The sequence below is a fragment of the Conger conger genome, chromosome 2 (genome assembly GCF_963514075.1).
Source record: "Conger conger chromosome 2, fConCon1.1, whole genome shotgun sequence".
NCBI lineage: Eukaryota > Metazoa > Chordata > Actinopteri > Anguilliformes > Congridae > Conger > Conger conger.
The window spans coordinates 43,951,569-43,976,678 of NC_083761.1; the positions used below are offsets into that span (position 1 = coordinate 43,951,569).

At 44.0% G+C, this 25,110-nt stretch overlaps 1 protein-coding gene across 1 annotated transcript in view; it reads left to right on the forward strand.

Annotated features, from left to right (window-relative positions):
- The first annotated feature begins 488 nt into the window (after positions 1–488).
- The window catches only part of LOC133111197 (SRC kinase signaling inhibitor 1-like), a 54,189-nt gene continuing 29,567 nt past the window's right edge, over positions 489–25,110 (forward strand). Inside the window, exons 1-2 of the mRNA XM_061221380.1 lie at positions 489–773; positions 10,183–10,209. Of these exons, the coding sequence (XP_061077364.1) occupies positions 489–773; positions 10,183–10,209 (312 nt within the window). The remainder of the gene's footprint in view (positions 774–10,182; positions 10,210–25,110) is intronic.

The window sequence follows — 25,110 nt, forward strand, 5'->3', positions numbered from 1 at the left end:
ATGTGCGCTACTGATTGGCCAGACTGTCTTTGCACCTGACTCACATAAAGGGAGGGTGGAAAACTAGTAGTTCTCTGACCTCGAGGACTGTGATTTGATGATCCCTGGGATAGTGTCTCTTATGTTCCAAGGCCATATGCCGACCCCTATCTTACCTATTAGTCTGTTATAATTATATGAAAGCCATTTTCTGAAAGCAATAAATGTGCTTCAGTCTATGAACTATAGTGGAAAGATACAGTCTTGTGAATGCCTATTCAGCATTTCTTAACTTGGAGTATTAGAGACGGAGAACAATACAGACCTACTTTCCGGCCGCGTGTCTAACGTCAAACCTCTACTCTCTTTCTCTTCCTCTCTCATTTCCTGTGTGTGTGCGTCCCACAAATTCTTCCGCCCGACCTGCTTCGACCCCGCTCGCCCCGCCCATCCTCACCCCCCCCTCCCCCCCGCCCACGCCTTCAGACCCCGAGCGCAGCAGAGGTCACATGATCTCGACGGACGACGCCGAGTACCCGCGGGAGTACCGCACGCTGGGGAACGGCACGCGGCGCTTCTCCAACGTGGGCCTGGTGCACACCTCCGAACGCCGCCACACCGTCATCGCCGCCCAGAGCCTGGAGGCCCTCAGCAACCTGCAGAAGGCCGACATGGAGCGCAAGCGCGACGTCTTCATAGACCACCTGAAGAACAAGTACCCGCCCCAGCACCCCCCTTCCCCCTCCCAGTCCCACGGCAGTATGAGGGGGACCCCTGACCGCACCCGTGAGCAGGTAAATACACTGCCTGTCCACACACGCACACACACGCATTCACACATACACACACATGCACACACTCATGCACGCATGCCACACACGCACACACACGCACACACACGCATTCACACATACACTCACATGCACACACACACACATGCGCACGCACACTCACGCATGCATGCCACACACGCACATACACGCATTCACACATACACACGCACACACACGCATTCACACATACACATACACATACACACACACGCACACACTCACGCACGCATGCCACACACGCACACACACGCATTCACACATAGACATACACACACACGCACACACTCACGCACGCATGCCACACACGCACGCACACGCATTCACACATACACACACATGCACACACACACTCACACACGCATGCCACACACGCACGCACACGCATTCACACATACACACACATGCACACACACACTCACACACGCATGCCACACACACACGCACACACTCACACACGCATGCCACACGCACACGCATTCACACATACACACACATGCACACACACTCACGCACGCATGCCACACACGCACACACACGCATTCACACATACACACATGCACACACACACTCACACACGCATTCCACACACGCACGCACACACTCACGCACGCATGCCACACACGCACACACACGCACACACACGCATTCACACATACACACACATGCACACACACACTCACGCACGCATGCCACACACGCACGCACACGCATTCACACATACACACACATTCACACACACACTCATGCACGCATGTCACACACGCATGCACACGTGCGCGCACACACGCACACACACGTGCGTGTACACACACATACTGTATACACACATACACACTACTGTCACTTTGCTTTAATTCTTAGGTGGTTATTCCATCTTTGACCTTGACACCCGTATAAATAAAGTTCTTTTTTTTAAGTCCATCACAGACTTCAGTAAATGCAATATCTTTAAAATAACATAGTATGCTGCTATCAATGCCCAAAGATAAATGAGTATTCTTGAATATTTAAATACATGTATATGGTACTGTATACCACTACAAATATACAAATAGTACAGATAGTTCCAATAGCATTTCCAGAATTTTATAATATATTATTATATTTTCTCGATGTTACATTTTAGTGGAATAAAATTCTGCCTGAAAACCATTGTTTGATGAGCAAAATTCTGCTGCTCTTAGGGGAAAGGTGCATAAAATTCCTCAGTAGGTCCCATAAATCCATTCCTCATAGCATCTGTTTATCCCTCCGTGTGAGGTGTGCCATTGACAGCCCTCACCATGTCCTTACCCAACACCTCCCCTAATTGTTCCAGTCCTCCGGTCCTCACTCTCCTGCCTGCTGCCTGTTCTGTGTGTTTGTATGTGTGTACAGTGGTGAAGCCACCACCAGCTCACAATAGCTGTGAGTGAGAGAGAAATAGAGAGAGAGAGAGAGAGAGAGAGAGAGAGAGAAAGAAGGCGGACGAGAGACAGGTGGAGTCCACGGTTGCCATGGCAACTCCTCCCTTATAAGGAAATGAATGATATCACATAGCGAATGTTGGGCTGGAAGGAGGGAGGGATAGGAGGAAGGAACGGAAAGAAGCAGAAAGGAAGGCAGAAGCGCCGGGCGGACAGGGAGAGCAAGCCGAATTTGACGGGGACGCGGCGGCGACTGGGCGAAACGCTTCCGCAGCAGGAGATTCTGTGTTGACGATCAGCTGTGAGAGAATGCAGAAGAAGAGGGGGAGAGGTGGCGGGGGAGGGGCAGGCAGAGGACAAACCGCCTGCTAATTAATTGACAACGGTATGATCTGCTTCATTAATCAATGAAGGCGTTAATAAGTCACCGTGTTAATGAATTACAGAAATATTTGCCGCGCTGCCTGTGATAGATTGACAGAGTGAGAGAGAGAGAGAGCGTGTGTAGCGGGTACTGACAGAGCAATCTGACGAATGGCTGCACCTGACTGACAGCTGGTTTGCTGGGAGCCGGAGAGCCGGCGGGGGAAGCTGGCCGCAGCCGCCGTTCAGGTGAGCCACCGCGGGTTTGGCGACCGGTTCCCATGGCAACGGCGTGTCCAGGTGCGACAGAGGGGGCTTGCGGCGCCTGGGGGTCTGCGTGCGGAGGGGTGGGGGCAGGAGCCCTGATTGGCATGCGGGTGGGGCGGTCGTCCCTCCGCTGTTCTAGATCATAGCGTCGGGGGGAGGTGGGGGGGGGGGGCTCAACTGCCAACCAAAGGGCTGGAATAACACTCCGGGGTTTCGCGGCGGATCATGTTGTGGAAGCTGATATGTAGCGGGGGAGCCTGATACGGGGCCCGGTGCTGACAGCTGATGCTGGGGGAGAACTGTGCCATTCTGGGGGGGAAGTGAAGAACCGTTTTGGGGGGACTGTTGGGATGCTGGTGCTGAGAGACAGAGGGCAATGGGATGCCATGCCTGGTGCACCTGTGTGTGTTTGGGAGGGGAGTCTGTCCTCATGTGTGTTTGGATGGGGGAGTCTGCCCTTATGTGTGTTTGGGAGGGGAGTCTGTCCTCATGTGTGTTTGGGAGGGGGGGCTGCCCTTATGTGTGTTTGGGAGGGGGGTCTGCCCTTATGTGTGTTTGGGAGGGGAGTCTGTCCTCATGTGTGTTTGGGAGGGGAGTCTGCCCTCATGTGTGTTTGGGAGGGGGGTCTGCCCTCATGTGTGTTTGGGAGGGGGGCTGCCTTTATGTGTGTTTGGGAGGGGGGCTGCCCTTATGTGTGTTTGGGAGGGGAGTCTGCCCTTATGTGTGTTTGGGAGGGGAGTCTGCCCTTATGTGTGTTTGGGAGGGGAGTCTGCCCTTATGTGTGTTTGGGAGGGAAGTCTGCCCTCATGTGTGTTTGGGAGGGGGGCTGCCCTTATGTGTGTTTGGGAGGGGAGTCTGCCCTTATGTGTGTTTGGGAGGGGAGTCTGCCCTTATGTGTGTTTGGGAGGGGAGTCTGTCCTCATGTGTGTTTGGGAGGGGGGGCTGCCCTTATGTGTGTTTGGGAGGGGGGTCTGCCCTTATGTGTGTTTGGGAGGGGAGTCTGTCCTCATGTGTGTTTGGGAGGGGGGTCTGCCCTCATGTGTGTTTGGGAGGGGGGTCTGCCCTCATGTGTGTTTGGGAGGGGGGCTGCCCTTATGTGTGTTTGGGAGGGGGGCTGCCCTTATGTGTGTTTGGGAGGGGAGTCTGCCCTTATGTGTGTTTGGGAGGGGAGTCTGCCCTTATGTGTGTTTGGGAGGGGAGTCTGCCCTTATGTGTGTTTGGGAGGGAAGTCTGCCCTCATGTGTGTTTGGGAGGGGGGCTGCCCTTATGTGTGTTTGGGAGGGGGGCTGCCCTTATGTGTGTTTGGGAGGGGGGCTGCCCTTATGTGTGTTTGCGAGGGGAGTCTGTGTGTCTGGTGGGTGGTGGGTATCAGCTGGCACAAACTGTGACTTCTGCTTGAAGGGTAGGCGACTAGGAGATGGAATATGGGGCACCTTTTCCAAATGAATGAAGCCAGGCTTCACAGTGCCTATTTCTCTCTCTCTCTCCGCCTCTCTCTCTCTCTTTCTCAGGCATACACACAAACAGTAAATACAATTTACAACAAAACAAAAATTCAAGGCTTTATTTAAATATGTATTACAAATTTGAACCAATTAAGTCGCATTTAAGCCATATCGAATGGCCACTTCAAGTGTGAAAACAACGGTGCGTGTTTATAGCACGCATTAATTGTTTTGATTAGCATACTGTAGTGCATGTGGATCGGTGGCAAACCGCTAACTTGGCTAAACACTGCTGTCATACAGTACTAATTCTTCCCTTGCTTTGGTGTTGCTCAGAAGAAAACCAACATCTGCGATATAACAGAGAGCCTGATTGTGCGCTGTAATTACCATCGCAGCCTCAATTAAGCCTCCGAAAGCGACCGTAGCAACAGAACCGAACGTGTTTACTCTGCCTCTGTCTGCACAAACACGCAATTACTGCTGCCGGAGAGTAGCCGAGGACGCTGGCCGCCGCGGGTAACGCGAGCGTTCCTCGGCACGGCCTCGGCGGGCTGAGTGACACGCGATCAGGTAGTCACCGAGCCCGGCCTCCGGGAGACAAAGAGCTCTGCATCTGGGTCACCTGAGCCCGCGGGGGCCTTTCTGCTCTGTTCTTTCTCTTCCCCCCATCTCAGATTCCCTGCCATGTTTTTCTTTTCCATATTATCATCGGTGCATGGCAGCCCCTGTGCTCTAGCTTAGCACGGTGCAGACCAGACTTGGGTCAAGTATGTAACTGTTTTGGATTCAAATACTTTTCCAAGCTTTGCTGAGCTTATCGCTATGTTGTAGGATTTGGAGCCAGAGACTGTGTGGTAGGGAAGCTGAAGCAGCTCCTCCACTAAGTGCATAAGAGAGAGTAACATAATCTGTCTCTGTTTTGACTGCAAAGTGTTGCTGTATTGTCCTAATAACAGAATAACTTCAAGAAAATTTCAATTTCAAGAAAAAAAACATTTTCTTTTGGGAGAAAATTATTAACTTCGTATTTTGACAATTGAACCATTGACTTTACATTGAAAATGGGTCTTAATGACCACCACTGGAGCCAACCGCAGTGGCGCTAGTGAGCACCATCGCTCAGGGCTCTCAGCATGACCAGGAAATTTGCTTCAAAGGTTCCAATCAGGTTTTGGCCACTTGATTGGAACCTATGATTCAAACCCCACCTTCTGGTCTTCTTGGTTCATTCAATTGCACCAGGCAAGATCAATCAAGATCAATTGGATTCACCCCAGATTACGTAATTTACCCAGGTCTGGTGGAAACACAGGTTCTGTTTGGTGTAGAACTGTCACTGCACAGGCTCACATGTGAAATTTACTTGGCTACTCGGGCATCGCCTTCCCATGACTGTTTCCAGTCTCATCTCTTTGAGGCTGTTTCCTAACCTGCCTCCATTTTGTTAATAATCCTGTCCATCCTGCAGGTTGCTGAGGAAGACATGATTTCATCAAAAACCTGATAGCGGAGGAGATGATGTTATTACAGGCATGATTGTGTCTCTCCACCTGAGAGTGAAATAGATACATTTTGTTTCTTTTGATAAATTGCCTTGTTGTTCATGGACTGACTGGAGTATTTCAGTGGTGGGAATCCTGTCACTTAAGCTACTTAGCTTTTGACATTTGACAAGTTCCCACAATATTATTTAGTTTGAAATTATAAGAAACAAAGTAGAATGGTACCTGGTTTGCACATCTGGTTTTTGTGGTGTCGGACTCACTAAGGAAATTACTGTCCCTTGATAAAGATAATTACTGGTATCTTGTGAGGATTTTAGGTTTTATTCTTCTTCTCCTTTTAGTAGTAGTATTACTGCAGCTGCAGTAGTAGTTTTTATTTGCCAAATCATCTAATAGGGGCTATCATGGCAAAGTACTGTACATAATCCCATTAAGGCTATTACTGTAATCTTTGTGTTTTAAAAAGTGTGTTTAGGAGAGCCAGGGGGAGTTGATTCATTAACATCTTTTAACAGATACTTTGAATAGGAAGGATTGCATTACAGTGCTATTGGAATTCATGAGACGTTAGAAGAATGTGCTTGCACTTTGGTTTGTGTGACTGAATGCCGGGGAATACCTTTGAGTTTGTATATCTACTGGGAACATATTTGAACAGTACAGCCAGGTGGGCATGATTGTGCATCTCTCAGTGCCTTTTTTTAACCCACTGGGTCTCTGGGTTTGCTGGTCTTATTGGTGATGACACTAATACTAATGCGCTAGTTATAATATTTGTCATTTAGTAGGTGGTCCACTCATTTTTGCAATTGAGGAATGTAGGCATTGGTGGTATGAAGGCAAATATGGAGTATAGAAATCAGTATGGAGAAGATAAATTAGGTAGGCTAATATTTGGGTTGCAGATTTGCAGATTGGATTGGGTTGCTTCTTGAAACTCGAAATTACTGGGGGATATGTGTTTTTGCGGAAAAAAACAGAAGCATTTGTTTACTGTTCCAGTTTTCACACTCCACATCCTTATCCATGATGATTTACCTCAGGGTCTGTTGTAAATATTATATAGTTATGCAGTAGGGCTGTTCATGGAGCATTGCGGGTAATGGTAATGAATCTCAATCAAAAGCATAACAACACTGTTTCTCTACTGTCTGAGATTCAGAACACTCACCCGAGTCAACTGATAATACATTAAATCAGTATTATTGCAAAATTGAATGCAAAAAAATTGCAGCATATATTTTACAAAATTATTGAATATATTTATAAATGTGTCACTTCATATTTTTTGGCAAACCTCATCAGTTATGAATTCTGGGCATTTATTTTAAATGCTTAATTCTACTCTGAAATAAGCAGTTTATTAACTCAAATTGTTGATTCTGTGCTATAGGCGTCATTAAACTAGGATGACAAATAAAAACATGAGAATAGAGAGCTATCCCAGTCAACAAACTGTTTTTACCATTTTTGTATTTGTGTATTGCAGTGGATATAAAGCAAGGAGTAAATACAGTTACTGCTCACTACATTACATGAGATAATTTAAAGGCAGGGCATTGATACATGCCTCCAGCCCAGCTAACAGGGAACATTCCCATAACATTCATAGCACTCGCTATAAGTTCTTACAAAGTTACAGCAGAATGTTTTGATAGCAACAGTCAAAAAATGTTCCTGTAGTGTTACATGTTAACCACATCCACTTTGCCCCTTTGTGGTTGAGTTGTTGACGCCCCAAATTATTATCATTGCATTCTTATTTATAAGATAATAAAAACTGTGACATAATAAAACTGCAAGATGGCGGTGCTCGATTGTCTCCGCTAGCGAGAATAGAAGTTTAGATGCTTATCAGCCTCTTATTTGCAAAGCAGGGCAATAAAGCTCCAGCCACCCCCTACCCACACTCATGGTTTACAAGCCTCACCTAGCCACAGACTCAGACAATAAAAGGCATATTCTAACAATCCTTGATACACTTTCATGTTCCAATATAAGAACAAATATATCTAATTCAGAAGTTGCATGAATAAACACATGGTTTTTTTTTTCTTAGCTCACTTTTATTCCATGCCCGGCCAACATATTTGCAGAAATAATGATAGAAATATTGTTTGTACTGCAAATTATTTGATCTCACTAACATTGAAGTTTATTTTGTAATCCATTCAGCCATTTTAGAGAAACATATATTTTTGCTGGGAATATACCTAGTTGGTATTGCGTAAATGCATTGCTGGGTCATTTCAGTACCAAACTAATGTAAAACATGGTGAGCTCCCTACATAATGTTCCATTCTAAATGTTATGCAGGTTGGTTAAAAAGCATGAGGGTGAGTAATTCTGTTTGGAGAGCTTTTTGGACACTTTGGGCATGTGAATAAAACACAAGTGAAGGCAAATTTTCTTTACATTTGGTATAAAAAATGTCTGGTTATTCAAGTGTCTGGATAAAGAGATATGCAGATGTTTTGTATTTGAGAGATTTGGGGATGCTTGAAGACATTAGGGTGCAGTTTTGGGAAAACTCATTTGGAATTTGAATGCCTGTCGATATCTTTAAGAAATCTTGTACACACGTTGACGTCAAGTTTATGCACATATATAAAGTAGTTATGGATTGCTTCTGTTTTTAGAAATTGAGATATTCAGTGCTAAATTATAAAAACATTTTTTTTATACAGGCTCTGATATAAATTTGTTCTGTCTCAAATTTCGGAACGGTACAACCTCTTCTTTAATTTAAGTCTTCAACCATGTGTGTGCAGTGGTAGTTTTTGAGATATTTACACTTTTTTATTGACTAGTGCAAAATAGGTGGAAGTTGCCTTCTAGGGGCCAAAGTGGAAAGGGTTAACAAAAACATGATTGCAACATTTCTATATCATTGTTGATGGTAGGTTACAAATTCCAAGATTTTTCCAAGAACACTGCTATAACATTACACATTAACAAAGATGAAACATTCAACTACAACATTTTTAGAATGTTTGTTGAAAAACCTTCTAAGAATGTTTGGTAAAAACCTTCTAAGAATATTGTGTCAAAACGCTCCAAGAATATTTTCAATGTTTTCTTATTACTTCAGAATAAGCTTGCAGCAACTAAAAAACGTAACTAAAAATCCTCCCAGAACATTCCATTGATAGCTGTAATATTAGGGGAATGTTCTTGGAACCTGTTAGCTGGGAATACATGTCCATTTTCATGCCTTGCCTTAAACACAGAAAATGATTCCATATCGTTAAAGTAATTTCCAATATATTTCAATGTAATTAAGAAAACGTATTACTGTATTTCTAACACAGTAAAAGCCTACAATTGTCTATTTCCCTTGTAACTACTCCTTTGGCAGCACATGTATTCATACTATTAATTTCCAGTTTTACAGTGCATGTTCTTCCTCTCAGATAGCGGCATGGGTTTATTATCCGGCGCATTTTATATCTGGGAAGATCCGTGTATCCGCAAATGCGTACATTTCTGTCATTGAAAGTGTTTAGATGGCTCTGAGGTGGCAAAGACAGCCAACATTTCAGACTCTGTGCTGCTTAAATCAGTTTCTATCTTCTCATCGGGTCCCTCGATAAATCACTGCCAGCAGACTGCCGGAATTATGGAGGGGAGGGGGACTGTGTATTTGGTGAGGATGTCAACACTATAAATATTGCAAACAAGACCCTCTTCAACAGAAACAGTTGTTATAACAATAAAGTGTGATGTCTCTCATTACCCAGATAATGATTCCCATAATTATCACTTAATGTATTTTTTTTTAATTCTCTGTGATTAATGGAAAATTGTGACACATTTCTGTCTCTTATTCTTATGCCTGGACTGGAGACCATCTGTATGGTTACTCCTTAATGGTCGGCTCCAAACCTAGGTCAAATGCGTTATCATTTTGGATTCAAATATGTTTCTATGCTTTACTGAGCTTGTCCGATGTCCGAACCAAAGAAATACTCTCAAGAAGTGCAAACCCAGCCTTCTGGCCCTCTTGGTTGGCTCAATTGACCCAAGCAAGACCAATCGAGCACAGAAAATAAATATTTGAATCTAAAACAGTTACGTAGTTGACCTGGGCCTGGTCAGCTCGATGAAGGTTTCTGGATGGGGTTGTACTGTAGGTGCTGCGGTTACTGTGTCTCTTTCTTTCTCTCTCTCCCTCAATCTGGGGTATCAGTGACACTAACAGTCGCCTGGCATAATTGGTCACCCGGCATAATTTAATTAAAATCCTCTATCTTAGTTTGATTCAGTTTGGTTAATTTCAGTTCAATTCAGTAACCCTTGGCATGACTTTATTTAACAATTCTACTGAAGCAATTAACAAAGCTCTCTCTCTCTCTCTCTCTCTCTCTCTCTCTCTCTCTAGCAACAGCCAAACTACTGGAGCTTTAAGGTTAGTGCTGTAAGTGTTAGTGTCTTGTGTGTGTGTGTGTGTGTGTGTGTGTGTGTGTGTGTGAAATGTATTTGTGACTGTGTATCTGAGAATGTATCAGGGCCACATTTTGAGTGATGCCAGTGAAGCTTTGCATTGTGGCTGAAAATGGACCCTCAGCATCTTTTCCTGACCTTTTCCCGACAGCCAATGACTGAAATGATGTGTCCATTAAAACACAATATATTGATAATGGCTAGCCTTGTCATTAACGGGAGTTTACTAGCAGGTTGATGTCATTATTCTCTCATTCACACTGGGATCAGCAACAGCCAGCTCATGTGCTAAGAGCAATGAATAATGTATTTAAAGTCAATGAAGCCAAATTGCTTTATAGTGGGGTTTGGGTACAACAGCCTGCAGTGCCCACGAGGGCGATGCACTGAGCTTATTTTGTGTTCACCATACATCAGCGTGGAGAAGGCAGGATTTATTTAGCCAATTAAACTGTCGGATAATTAGATAGTAGATGATTACAAGTGCCGTGGGATATTTAAATGACCATAGTAAGTCATGAGATCAGTTTAGCATCTCTTGCAGGACAATGATCCCTTCGGCGCACTTGGGAGTGGATTTTCTTGGTAGTGCTAGGACCTAGCCTTACCTCAGGCACATGGATCCATTCGGTTTGTGTGACCATTCTGTCAATCAACTCCATTGCACCTTGCTGGCTGGTATAGATGTTGGCTTAATTACCAGCTAAGCTGTGTAGCAGGCCTGTCTACTAGTATGCCCACAGTATACACTGACTGCTCCTAATTACAGAGAGGTCTACTGTCACACCTTTGTAATGAGTAATACTTAATAATAATACATAATAATAATTTACTGAGTGTAGAATTTGCTGCTTTTGCAAATTCATTATCTCAGTTCACAGCATAGTTGTTGCCAGCTATATATTGACTGTCTGTAGGTGCAAGTAATGTTAGTTGAGACAGTCCTGTCCTAGTAATATGGTGAAATGGCAATGGCTAGTTTTTGGGTGTTAGGAAAAAGGTGTTTTTTTTCAGGGGTCAAAACAAACCAGGAAACCAGGAAAAGACAAAAGAAAAAACATCATGTCACAGTACTGGCCATACCGAAAAAGCTTTCTCCTGTTGAGACTGGATGGATTAATTATGTCTAACTAGCATCTAGCATCAGCTAGCATCCCTTGAGCTAATAACAGTCACCCTTGACTGAGCATATCCACAACTATGACCATGAAGCCAATACCATGAGTACCATGGCCAAAAAAGCAGATTCCTTTAAAAAAAACATTTGGAACACAAAGAAGAGCCAAACTTGGAATTATACTATAATCATAATCATTCTATTCAGGAGGCAGCCTGCAGCCTAGTGGCTCAGGTACATGACTGGAAACCAGACAGTTGGTGGTTCAAGCTCTGGTATAGCTATGATAAGATCTGCACTGCTGTTGGGTCCTTGAGCAAGGCCCTTAACCCTGCATTGCATCCTGGAATTGTCCCCTGCTTAGTCTTAGTCTTAGTCAACTGTAAGTCGCTTTGGATAAAAGCATCAGCTAAATGACAAGTTATTATTTTTCTTAAAGGGCAAAATATTTGCTGACTTTTCAATTGCATGAGTAAGTGTAAAATCAGTAACAATTTCACGGGAAGAGCCAAAGCTAGCAGTAGTAGATAATATGCCTGTCCTATACATGGGGCTGTTGCTGTCCCAGGTCCTGAAACATACTGACAATTGCAGGAGGAGTTCTATTCTCAAAACAAAACTGAAAGTGAACTAAATTTCCTATATTCCTATTGTTTTTGTCACAGTGGGAGTAGATGGTTCGGACTTAAGCTTCTTAGGCAAATTTCCAAAAGAGATGCTGGGGAAAACAAAAGTAATGTGTTTATTGATGAATGAAAACAGTAACCAGTTTAACTGAATAAATAAACAAATAAAAATATCTAATACACTGTTCAAATCAATTATAAAATACACGTTCACTCGGTCGCGCACTACAGACGCACATAGCTGCTAAAGCATGGTAACAAGAAAATAGTCCCCAAGAAAAACCACTTGTACAAACATATTTGTTCTTAAATCACTCATACCAGTGATTTAAGAGAACCTGACATATTCACCAATTTTTGCTTTTAGAATAGCATGTAAACAATGCATTCCAGAGAGGCTTAGCTTGAAGTGCCTGTCAGTGCAGCTCGCTGGCCTCACAGAACTCTGATCAAACTTTCAGACGAAGCATTGCAGATCAAATATGAATCAAGATTCAGCAAATGCATTGCTTATTTCTCGTCTCAAAAGTTTTCAGAAATGTATTTTAGTGGACTATTTTGGAGAAATCAGAGGAAGTTTATCAACAGTCAGCCATTGTTATGTTTAGGCAAACCAATATGTCGCTTGTTCTTGTTAATCCCATTGGCCATCTATCCGATGGAACCCACCTAAAGTTCAGTAAATACTGTAGTATAACGGACATTTTTATTCAGAACATTTTTTCGAAGTTTGTTGAATCAGACGAGGCACATTCATACAAGCCCTTCATGAGAATAAATAGTTATTTACAATGAGAATACAAACATGTTCATGCATGAGGCCCATTATGCGATCCAGCTGCACCCAGGCCCTGGAAACATGTATTTTCTCACCTCTTAGTGGATCATGCATTAGAATTGGTTATAATGAAATACAAAATAAAATCTAAAAATGTGTACATATAAAAATACCCTCTGGCCCTACATCATATACAACAATATTTCAGCAATGTGTTGACTTGAGAATCACTGGGCGCTTGCTATTGTCCTCTGGGGCTTGTTGGCTGAAGATACTGAACTGAGTCTGGGTGGTATTGGCACATTTATCTGGGAACGGCTGCATGGAATCTGTAATTTCATATGCTGTGGCTTGCGCTTTTGTTTCGAAATGTTCGTTTCTTTCAAAACTTTAAAAACGTTACCTTCAGATTGCAGCAGGTCTCTGCAACTGTGTAATTAAAGCTCCTTTTAGTTTCAGAATCTGAAACTCTTGGCTCAGGTTCAAAACTGAAGAAACTCCTGCTGTCTTGTTTGTGTCAGCAAATCTTTTCTTATTCCACGATTCTCTCAAAAAGTGTTCCCAGTCTGCATACTTGATTTTCGAGAGTTCACTTACCTACCTCTCCACTTCCATTTCCATAAATATTAATCAGGCTGAGTGGCATGATCCGCGGAGACAGAGAAGACATTTAACCTGTGCCTCATGGCGTATTTCAGAATCCGACCCCGCTCCAGGTCTCTACCAGCGAGATAACATTGATAAAGCCTTTCAGTGCTGAAAGCTGGACACATATCGAAAGGTAAGCGCAGTATTATTCTGCTGTAGGTGCTAAAGATTACCGGCTCCCTTTTGCCATTCTGTGCCAGATATTTCCATCCACATTTTAGTAAACTGTGGGTCTCACAGTAGGCACTGTGCTCCTAATCACCCTGCTGAATGTCTGTGACTTCACAGCACCAGGGCTGGGAATGCACAGGACACCGATGATTGTGAAATACAACATGCATCCAAGATCCCCCTCTCTTGCTGGTGGACATTCGCTGGCACAACCTGTAGAGTTGTCCTTGCATTGAGCAGTAGATGAAATACAGTATGAAATTTCCAAATCAATGATGCCCTCACAGTCCCTATTTCTTCTCTCTCTCTGTGTCATGCACGCACATGCACACACACTTTGTGTAGATGGCATGCCATTCATGACTGTCAAAGGTCTACTTTCAGAAAATAAACATAAGCATTTTTGAAGCAGCGCATAAGTCTGTCTGTAATTCTCCTGGGTGCCATGAGAAGTCAATTAAATTACCACAATTGTGCCTGTAAGTGCTAATTTAAAGTTAATTGAGTGTTTATAGAGGCAGTGGTTGGAAAATATCAAGCAGAACTTGCTGCCTGGAAGGTTATTATCAAAGAACTAAAAGGATAACTTGTTCCCTATGTTGAGACTGCTCTGTACCTCTACTCTAAATGCGGTTGTTCCACAATGTACCTTTGAGCAAAACCTTCAGATTTGCAGAAAAGGTGCTAGCTCCAGCATCAAATCCTGGAAGTCGGAGACAGGGAGTCAGAGAAAACTGCAAGAAGGACCTATTGAGAGAGGTGCAGAAAGAAAAACAAGAGAAAAGGGTTTGAGAGGATTTTGTACAGGCAGCTCTGCTACTACCCTCCGTTCATCAGCACATTAAAATGAAATTTATATCACAAAGATCACAGACCATTCAGCCTGCCTGAGCCATTCCATCCACATCTCAGATTGAGGAGCTCACCATTTTCTGATTCGCATCAGCACATTACCTGCCACAATATGGCTGAGCAATTTATTCCATGCATCAATAATTCTCTGTGTTAAAGATACCCAGTGCCAGTGAGGGTGGAATCCATGCTGGGTTTGCAAGCAGGGGACAAAGAGAGAGTTCAGGAGAGGTTGGAGAGAAGCAGAGAGCATTAACATATTTTTCTAAAAAAGACTAGATCTGTCACGGCGGGGAGGACAGAGGAACCAGAAGCAGACACAGTGTGGAAACAAGCCAAGGTCAAAATCCAGGGGGTCAGTCCAAAAAGGCAGAGGTACAAATATCCAAAAAGCAAAGAAGAGTCCAGGGAAGCAGGCAGGGGTCAAAACCGGAAAACCAGATAAATAAGGGCAAGGACTCAGGAACAAGGGCAAGGGCAAGGTCAAGGTCAAGGTCAAGGGCAAGGGCAAGGGCAAGGAAACAAGGAGGCTAGAACTGGGGGAAGGAATCAAGGGCTCAGGACAAGAAAACAGGACAAGACAAACTAGCAGTGTGCAACTGAAAAGGACAGGTATAAATACACAGGGGAATGAGACAAACTAGGCGGGGCATAGGAGTGAGGGCGGTCTAACAAATAAACATTAGGTGAGGCACATGAAAGGGTAATAGGACAATAACGAGGGGGAAATTAAAACGTGGACTGGATTCACAATGACACACATGTAATACAAACGGCTCCGGACTAGAGAGTAGACAATTGCAGAGAATCAGGAGATGCAGAGATAGAGAGAGACAGGTGCGAATACTTTGCTGAAACTAAGCAAGTCATCAGTGATAGAATAGGGAGGCGGAGTTACAGAACATAATTGTAACTGGAGATGCGTTAGTAAGTTAGTTAAGTGATTTAAATTACAAATACCCAAAACTAGTGAACGTTAGTTTGTTAGTTTGACAAACATATTAGTGTGTTAGTATAATTAGTACTGTACAAATTCTATGTTAGTTGGGATTAGTATATTAGTGCTATGTACAAACATGAAATGGAGAGAAAGCAGGAAGTAAGGAATGCAAGATTGGAAGGAAGATTGAACCCTGGAACTACTGTAAACACCCGAATAGTGGGGTAGTGGGGCAGACAAGGGAGTGACTGGACTAGTAAACATTCAGACTCAGACATCACAGGGGAAGACGAGTGCAAAGACTAATAAATGTAAACAGAACACCAGACATGAATATGAAAAATAATAAATTACAAGAATAATGATAATAAACAATGATAAACTAACACACAGAACACAGGAACATAACAAGATCCTTGGCTAGATTTATTGCTTGAGAGCACATAGTATGACACCTTTCCAAAACCAGACAATATGGCTGCCGCAACAGGTGAAGAAAAGGACTATTTATAGCCGTTTATTGTTTACAGTTGGCAATGGTAGAGTCGAGTAAGTGTCGGACTAGCAGAGCTTTGGCCATTCTGGGATGCTTTCTGAGCCCGAGTGAGGTTTTGAACTAAACGACTTAAGATGAAGAGCTAAGAGTTGATGAAAGACAAACATTTAATCACCAAGAAGCCTTTGACAATGTGGAAAGAGGCAGGTGGTCAAGGAGAATGAGGGGGAGAGAGAGAGTTAGAGAAAGAGGGCTACAGGTACTGTGTTAATAGTAATTTGGAATTTAGCTGACACTTTTATCCAAAGCGGCTTACAGTTGATTAGAGTAAGCAGGCTTAGGGCCTTGCTTTAGGGTCTAACATCAGGCCTCTGGTCCAACTTCCTGATATCAGCCTCCCCATCTGCCTGTAAACTAAAGAACTTGCATCAATGCTGAGAGAACATTCTGTGTCAACTGGACCAGGTCATTTATGATCTGCTTTCTCACTCCACTTCCTTTCTGTTGGGAGTGACTTCTGCTTAATTACATATAGTACATACACTCAGTGAGCACTTTGTTGGGTATTTATTAGACTTAAAAAAAAAAAACTTTTTTAGACTTTAGACTGCTGCTGTAGTCGACTTGTTTGACTCGTTGTGTGTTCAGAGATGCTCTTCTGCATACCACTTTTGTAATCTGTGGTTATTTGCGTTACTGACATCTTCTTGTCAGCTTCGATCAGTCTGGCCCTTCTCCTCTGACCTCTCTCATTAACAATGCGTTTTTTGCCCGCAGAGCTGCACCTCACTAGATATCAGCTCAGCCAAGCTACCAGCACTAGCTGGCTGACCGGCTCATACCCAGCTAGACCAACTTGATGACCAGCTTGTCCATGCTGGTTTACCAGCTCATACTCAGCTAGACCAGCCTTTAACCAGCTTGACCATGCTGGTTTACCAGCACATACTCAGCTAGAACATCTTATGACCAGCTTGAGCAGCTCAATTGTCAAGCTGGGCAAGCTGGGATAGCTGGATTTTACAGCAGGGCAGTGAATCTGCCTTCCTGACTGATTGGAGAAGGTGGCTCCACCATGCGGGCATGAGGGCCGTGAGGATTGGCTGCTATGAGATTGAAGCACCGGGACAGCCAGCTGGCAGTTGGATGCTGAACAGACAGGTCTGGTTAGACTGTATGGTGTCTGGAGATAGGAACTGGCAGTGCCATTCACAGAGAGGTATGCCAGGGTGAGAGATTTGAACTGAATCAAATTTGGGTTGAATGCGGGCAGCCACTGAAAGCCAGTGAAGGGGGTTCAGAAGTGGCATAACGTGTGAATTTTGCAAGGTTAAGACCAGGCAGGCAACAGCTTTCTTGACCAGTTGCAGTGGCCTAATGACGCGGGCTGGTAATTCAGCCAGATAGGTGTTGCAGTAGTCCTGACAGGCATTACAAGTACTTGGTCAGCTAGATGCAAGGTAAGCCATGTGAGGGTAGAACCTGAGACATGAAAAAGATTTCCTGCAAATCTTTTGCTCAGGAGTAAAAAATTCAGTGCACGGACATCTTTTTTGTGTTCTCTGATAGCTACATATTTTTGTCCTGCACCTGTACCCTACTTGGGTCGAATGTGCACAACAAACTTTTATCTTTGCTTTGAATCTGAGACACCCATCTTTGTAAGCCGATTTTTTCCCATTGTGGAGTTTATTTTGGCCCCTATTTTGAGGGTTTTTCTCTCAACTGGGGAGTTCTTTGCCTCGTGCACTTGCTATTTTGGGGTTCTAGCCTGGTGTTTGTCCTTTTCCTTTCTGCCCTTCGGTTCCTCGAGGAAGGAGCTCTTGCTGGGAGGTGAGTCTCAGTTACTGCGAGGAGTGGAATGGCCAGACTTGAAACCTGGTTGGAGGATATTATTCTACTGGGGATAGAGATGGACAGGCAATTAGCTGCAGACTTTAGCTGAGAGTTTTACATAAGGCTGAGACCCTCATAGCTGTATGCTAACTGCATGCCCTATGTTACTGCATAACCATGGTCTGGTACATCTCATAAAATTATTAATGTATTATTATGCATTATAGATTTAATTTCCCGTTTATTCAGCGTTCAGGATATCAGCACTTCTATCTTTGTCTCTCAGCCTCTGATGTAGCTGAGCTCCTTGCAGAACAGCTCCAGTGTTTATCTCTCTGGCAGTGCTTTACTGTGTCCATTGATTCAGTAAGGGTTTGCTCCCTCTTCAACCCCTTATGCTGATACTGGGGCTTTCAACAGGTGCTCTATAGCTGTATTTAACGTAACTGGAAAATTGCTTCACAGGCAGCCTCTCATAAGTCTGATAGTGAAACAGAAACTCATTCTCTCGCTGGTGAAAGTAGAAGGAAGGATTGTGGAGCTGGTCTGTAATTCCCCCCTTTTCTTTTGTGTCCCAGATAACCAAGTAAATACCGTCAATCCAGCCTCCTAACTACCTCTTGTGTCTGATCTAATTGGAACCTCTCTGTTCTTTCGGTTGAATGTGAAGTTGGAGTTGTGCTCTTTCAGCCATTCATGGCAGCATTTGGATATTGCTTTGGTTGAACGGAGGTCAACAGATATGGCATCATTGTCCTCCTTACCATTGGGGGGCGATGTGGTCGACACTGGTGGTGGTGCATCGTGGGAGAGGTTGCTGGCAGCTGATTTTGATAATAACCATTTCGGGCAGGTGCTGCTGCTTTTCTCTGCTTAGAGGGAGTTGGGTGGAAAAACAGCATCCACAGCTTGAGTCAAAAAATACCTTGAGATTTTACACTTGTAAAGGGGCTTAGAGTATTTAATGCTGCACAGAACACACTGCCCAGCACTATTAGAGTGTTTTAGCCTGTGGGCAGATGTATCAGTGTTTCAAATCTGTTATTGTTTAGGGCTTGTTCAGTCTCTGAGGTGGAGCATATTGCACATATATCATGGTGGACTTTGTTTAACCTGTATATTTTAAGTATATATAATTAATGGATACATTTTATGATGAGCGAGTTTGCTATTTATTTTAGAATATAACCCAATAGACCGCATTTAATTATAGCAATTCTATCTCTCTTGTAAGTCATATTCATTTAACCCTATGCACTTTACCCCCTTGTGGTTGAGTCGTTGACATGTCGCAGTGTAATAAAACCGCAAAAAGGCAATGACAGATTGTTACAAAGACTAGCAGCGAGAACAGGAGTTTAGATGCTATCAGCCTCTTATTTGCAACGCAAGGCAATAACATTCAGCCTCCTCCATGCCACACTCACAGTTTACAACCCTCACCTCAGCACAGACTCAGACAATAAAAGGCATGTTCTAACAATTCTTGATGCCATTTATCTACGTCAAAAAATTGCAGTTGCATGAATTAACAGATTGTTTTTTTCTTAGCTCACTCTCAGCTCACTTTTAATTACCATATTTTGTACACAAGTTAACATCAATTTGTGCACAAATATAAAGTACTTGGTACTTGACTTGAGATATTCAGTGTTAAACTGTACAAACATATGGAGTTTTGAATTTTTTGGCATTTTAGTATCTTTGGTGCACACTATATGTACATGGTCTTACAAAGAAATGTTTAAAATTCTGAATGGTAAAAGCCTCTTCTTTAATTAAGTCTTCATCCATGTGTGAGCAGTAAATCGTTTTTGAAATATTGATATTTTTAGATACTTTTATTGGACTATCGGTCGAAATTGCCCTCTAGGGGGGCAAAGTGGAAAGGGATAATCGTAGTGGGCAAATATTCTCAAGAACCAGATGTTTAGTTCCTGTTGCTTGTTTATATGGGCAATCCCGACAGCAGTGTTTCATACGCTTTTATGAACCAAGAAGTGATTACCAGTCATTCTCCTCCTTTGAGGATATGTAATGCTAATTAAAGTGTGCTCAGTTTATTGTAATCAGAATCAGTTTAGCTAGTGCCTGGACAGCAGCAGTCCAGAGGGTTGACTGCCAGGGGTTGACACCCAGCTATAACAGAAAATGTTCTCTCAATGTTGCTGCAATGTTGTGGCAACATATGTTGTTATAACATATAACACTGACCTATAGTAGGGGTTCCCAAACTGGGATCTCTTGCTGTTCTGCTGCCTGTGCTTGTTGCTTTTCTTATGCTGCACCAAGCAATGATTCTTCTCTCAGGCCTGTCACACCTCTGCTCCTGAGTGTGCATCTGGTTAAGGGCTGGTTTTGTGTTGTGCAGCAGTTGATTTTCCTTTCCTTCTTTTTCCCACAGTAGTCTGTGCTTCTCTGTTCAGTACTCATTCCTCACCGCTGCATTTCCAAGCTTATCTTTTTTCATCCCATTCGCTTCATTCACCTGGGTGAATTGAATGAGGGATGTGTGTGTGTGTGTGTGTGTATGTGTGTGTGTATGGAGATTACATGTGCAACGGCAGTTCTGGTATGTACAATGCCATACATGTCTTCTGCACTGATGTGGTTATATCTTTTCAATATTTTGATGTTAAATGTATTTGCATCTCCTTATCACATGTGACAAAATAAGGAAATAAGGTAATGTAAAAGTGAATGGAAGTAATTTGATCTCATATTACGATGGGAAGATATGCGGCCGTTTTTGTGATTTTTCTGAAAGCATTTCATGGAGTACAGTGCCGTAGAATCAAGAAATGATAAATGTATTTCTCAAACATATGGCAATTATTCTTCTTTTCAAATGTATTCCCAAAAAAATGTGTCTCAAATATTCACGTCCCTGTTTTTATCACTTTGTTCATCCTACCTTTTGTTAGAATAAAGCAAACTGCTTATTTGTCTTCTATAATGTTTTATGAGATGGCAAACATATTGAGGGAGAGAACCATTCCTCCTTATAGAATCAAGTCATTGGGTGCAAACCCGATTGATTTTTGACCAGGTTCAAGTTTAACAGCTGAACTGTCAAGGCCATTGCAAAACAATAATTTTGTGGTCAGTTAAGCATTTATTGGTTAATGTCGAGGTGTGGTTGGGATCTTTTTCTCACTAAAAGACACGTTTATAAATAGCATCAAAGATCAACTACCATACTGAATGTACTGTATGTAGGTATGATTTTATCTTCAACATAAGTGATCCAAAGCCCAGCAATAGTGTACACGGCTAAAAAGTCTAATCATCCATTTAGATCCCGTTTCAATGGAAGTTAACAAATACTTATTTTCGTTGATTGGCATCATTGGAGGCTTTTTTCTGTGAATCATTCCAAAAAAACATTTTGGCCTGGTAATGGCGTCTGATGGTACATTTGGACATGTTTTGTCTCCAAGATGCAATTTATTTTCTCTGAAAAAGAAATCAGTATAAAAAGTAGGCTGTTTTTACATTTTTCAGCATATAATATACTGTGCAGTCCATAAGTATTTTGACAGTGGTACAATTTCTGTTCTTTTTGGTTTGTACTCATGCACTCTGGATTTGAAACAATGAATAATGAGGTTAAATGCAGACTGTCACCTTTAATGTGTGGGTATTCATATCCATATCTGGCAATGCATGTAAGAATTACATTCCTTTTTATACATAGTCCCTCCATTTTAGGGGACCAAATGTAATTGGACAGTTGACTTCTCAGCTGTTTCTGATGTATGTTCAGGTGTATCCAATCATTCCTTAGTGCGGGTATAAGACATCTTTCAGTATCTAGTCTTAATTCTACGTTTTTGATTGTCTTTGGAGTCTGTTATTGGCATTTGTCAACATGAAGCCCAGAGTTGTGCCAACGACAGTCAAGGAAGCCATTATGAGGCTGAGATAAAAGCAAAATAAACAGACATAGGCCAAAGAATAGGCTTACCAAAATATTTGGAACATCACTGTAGCTCATTACCTGTATTGTATATGTGTACAGCCTTCATTGCTCATCTTGATGAAGGATGTGAGTCATTTTGGAGGACACAGTAGTTCTTGTGTGTTTTCAGTTGGAGGAAGCTGTTGGTCACATACTGCAGTGAGGGCAACTTCTCTGAATTAGTGTTCACCGGAACGGTATGCCGCGATCGCGGGGAGACAGTGCCCGTGAAATTGTAGGGAAGAAGGTGGGGGATTCTGTGGTTTGCGGTGGGTAGAATACAGATGGGAACAGCTGTTTCCTCAATCGAGCGCATATCCAGTTCCCCACCCCGGCCGAGAAGGGCACAGCACACCGGCATTGGGCTAGACACAACAGACCCACAGGGGAGACGCACAGACGGCTCTCTCGCCGGGAAGCTTAGACGGAGACGTGACGCCATTCCGCAGGCGAGGAGCCGCATCGACCAATAAGTGCCATCGCTGGCTCACTGAGGCACGGGGAACAGCGCAGGGACTGGCTGGACAGGTAACCCACGGCAACATAGAAACACAAACGTCTAGCTAAAGGTAAGAGTAGCGTGGGGACTCTATTAGCTGCAGTAGCTGTATCCAGCCAGACGTCAGCCTGTGAGATACTGATGGATTCGAGAGCTAAGCGTCCAGGAAGTGGTTGTATACTCATGTCTGTACGCCTGTAGAGTGTGCTGCGTCTATTCATCCTGGAACTCTTTTTTGTGAATACTTCTTTGTTATTTTTGAATATATAACATAGAAGCATTTAAATGAACAATATTTGAATGCCTCCCTATGCTTTATACTGTAAATATGCAGTATACATAGTATATACATTGTATGTATGTTTTTACACTCAGAGAAAGAGACAGCGCTCGGAAACCGAAGTTGTAGAAACAATGATAATGAGCATTTGAACGATTGGGGCAGCATTTATTCGTTTACTCTGGACGTTGACGTATAATCGGCCGTGGCGGGGGTCGACATCGAGCCGTCCCCCGCGTGCAGAGTGTGGGAAAGCCATTAAAGGTCACGAGAAGCGTGCAGCGCGCAGTCATCCCCTGTCTCAGCCCCTCCTGAAAAATATCTGCGTGATGAGAAATCGCACGGCGCTCACGGACAGTTAGCCGGAGGGAGGGGAGTAGTGGGGAAAAGGGGGGGGCGGTGAAACCTTGGGGGGATTAAACAGCGCAGGAGAATCCATCAGCGGCTTCGTTGCCAGTCACGGCGGAGCTAGAGAAAGAGACGTCAGCGAGGCCGGGAGAGGAATCAGAGGGCGAACGCGCGGAGGAGGACCGCGCGGGCGGGGCTTTCGCACCCCTGAAGCGCTCCGCTCCGAACAATGTCAGGGCTAAACTCCCAGTGTGCTGCCTGAGGAAAGGTGTGAGAGTTAGAGTAATGAATGTGCTGTACGGAGGTGGCTGTTCAGCCTCATCAAGGCTCTGTTCTCTTCTCAAAGGAGTGGTGTTCACACCCCCTCCCAGTGAAGACAAGCACTCAAGACAACACCTCTCGCTAATTGGAATTCCCACCCTGACCGAACCCACACTCGTTGCGTGCGCAGCTGAGGGCAATTAAGGGAGAGAAAGGTACGGAAAATGATGATCCATGGTGCTCCCTCTCTCTCTCGCACTCTCTCCTCCTCCGTTCTCTCGCTTTCCCTCGGCCTAGGAGGGCACGGACGAGGAGCAGGCGGTGAACACCTGGCTGGGACGCGGAGGGGGGGGTGCATTGTGGGAAAGGGGAGGCAGGTTAGTGACGGGCGGCAGCAGGGGAAGCGGGCGGAGCCGCTCCAGCAATCTCAGCACCTGCCAAACAGCAAACTTTCCCATTCCCCTGGCGCCCCGAAAACCTCTCCCTACAATACATCATCGGCAGACAGCATCGAGGAACGTGTTCCGGATGAGTGCGGGGGTATCTACGGGGCGCCGGCTATCGTGGGCCCGCCTCATAAATCGCCCCCGCAAATCAGGGGGGATCGCCCGCCTTTTCACTAACCGCGCGGCAACAGGCCACTAACGCTGCGTTTTTGTCGAGCTCCCACCTCGGAGGCCTCATTTTTCCCCCCCTCTCTTTTCTCGCTGTCAGGAGAAGGGAAGAGGACGAAAATAACTCCCCCGTCGCTCGGATTACGTCATACGAGTCTGTTCCGGGCTCTGTCTAATAAAGTCTCGCTGCCGCTCCCGTACTCCTGAAGCGCCCTCGGGGAGAAGCAAACAAACGAGGTGGTGCGAGCAAACACAGGAGCAATGCCCCCACCCCCTCCATCCCCCAGTGTGCCCCCCTCCAGTGCTCAGCGCTTTCTGCAGTGCAAGAGATTCACCAGATAAATGAACCCCATTACGGAGCACATCTACAGTAATCAGTCAAACCTCCGACTCCTACACCCAACCTGTAATGGAGAGAGGGGGAGAGGGAGAGGGAGAGAGAGAGGGGGAGAGGGAGAGGGAGAGAGAGAGGGGGAGAGGGAGAGGGAGAGAGAGAGGGGAGAGAGGGAGAGGAAGAGAGCGAATGAGAGACTATTTTGCTTCAGCAGAGTTGCAGTCATGACAACAAAGTGATCCTTTATGATCACTAATTAATTTGAAAAATTGTCAACTTCTTTTTTAATTAATTATTATTAATCTAATTGAATCTAATGAATCTAATTATTAGTTTATGTATTTGCCTTTGCTCGTTATGTGTTTATTTGTTAATATTCATGACATGCAGTTTATCTACATTGTAATATTGCTGGGTTTTCTTTGTAAATCTTTGGCAACATATACATGTATATTGAAATATGATGTGTCAATATGGCATTTTGAATTGAATTGAAAGACGGAAACAGTATGCTGGCCTTGGCGGCTGTTACTACTGCTGAAGGATAAGAATAAGAATAAATCACCCCAGGAAGGTGAGTGAACGCAAAGAAACCGTTATCAAGGTCCTTGGTGAGCTGGAATTTTTAACAGCATTTATAGTGTTCGCCTTTTTTCACCTTGGAATTATAAGATTGTATCTGAAATATATGAAATATTGAAATGTTTAAGAAATATTATATTCTATTCCCTGTGCTTGGCTTTTTGGAGAACACATAATATTTGATGCTATATTTGTGTGCAGAGCACGCGTGCGCATATGTGTGTTTGTGTCTGCCTTACACTTTCGATATAATTATCCGTCATTATCTGCGCTGGGGGATGCAGTGCTGGAAGGCGGGCTTTGTAGACGCACAGCAGCACAAACATCCGAATATGAGATTTCCTAGCGTATTCTGGGGAGATATTTCTGGAAAGTTTCTCCCCTGAACTGAAGCATAACACGACAAAGAGCGGGCCGGATTACCATCACGGAGATAGAGGGGGGCAGAGGGCTGGCGTCGACGGCTGCTCCTCCGATCGAGAGCTGCCATCGGAGACCACTCTGGGAGCTCATTACCACCACC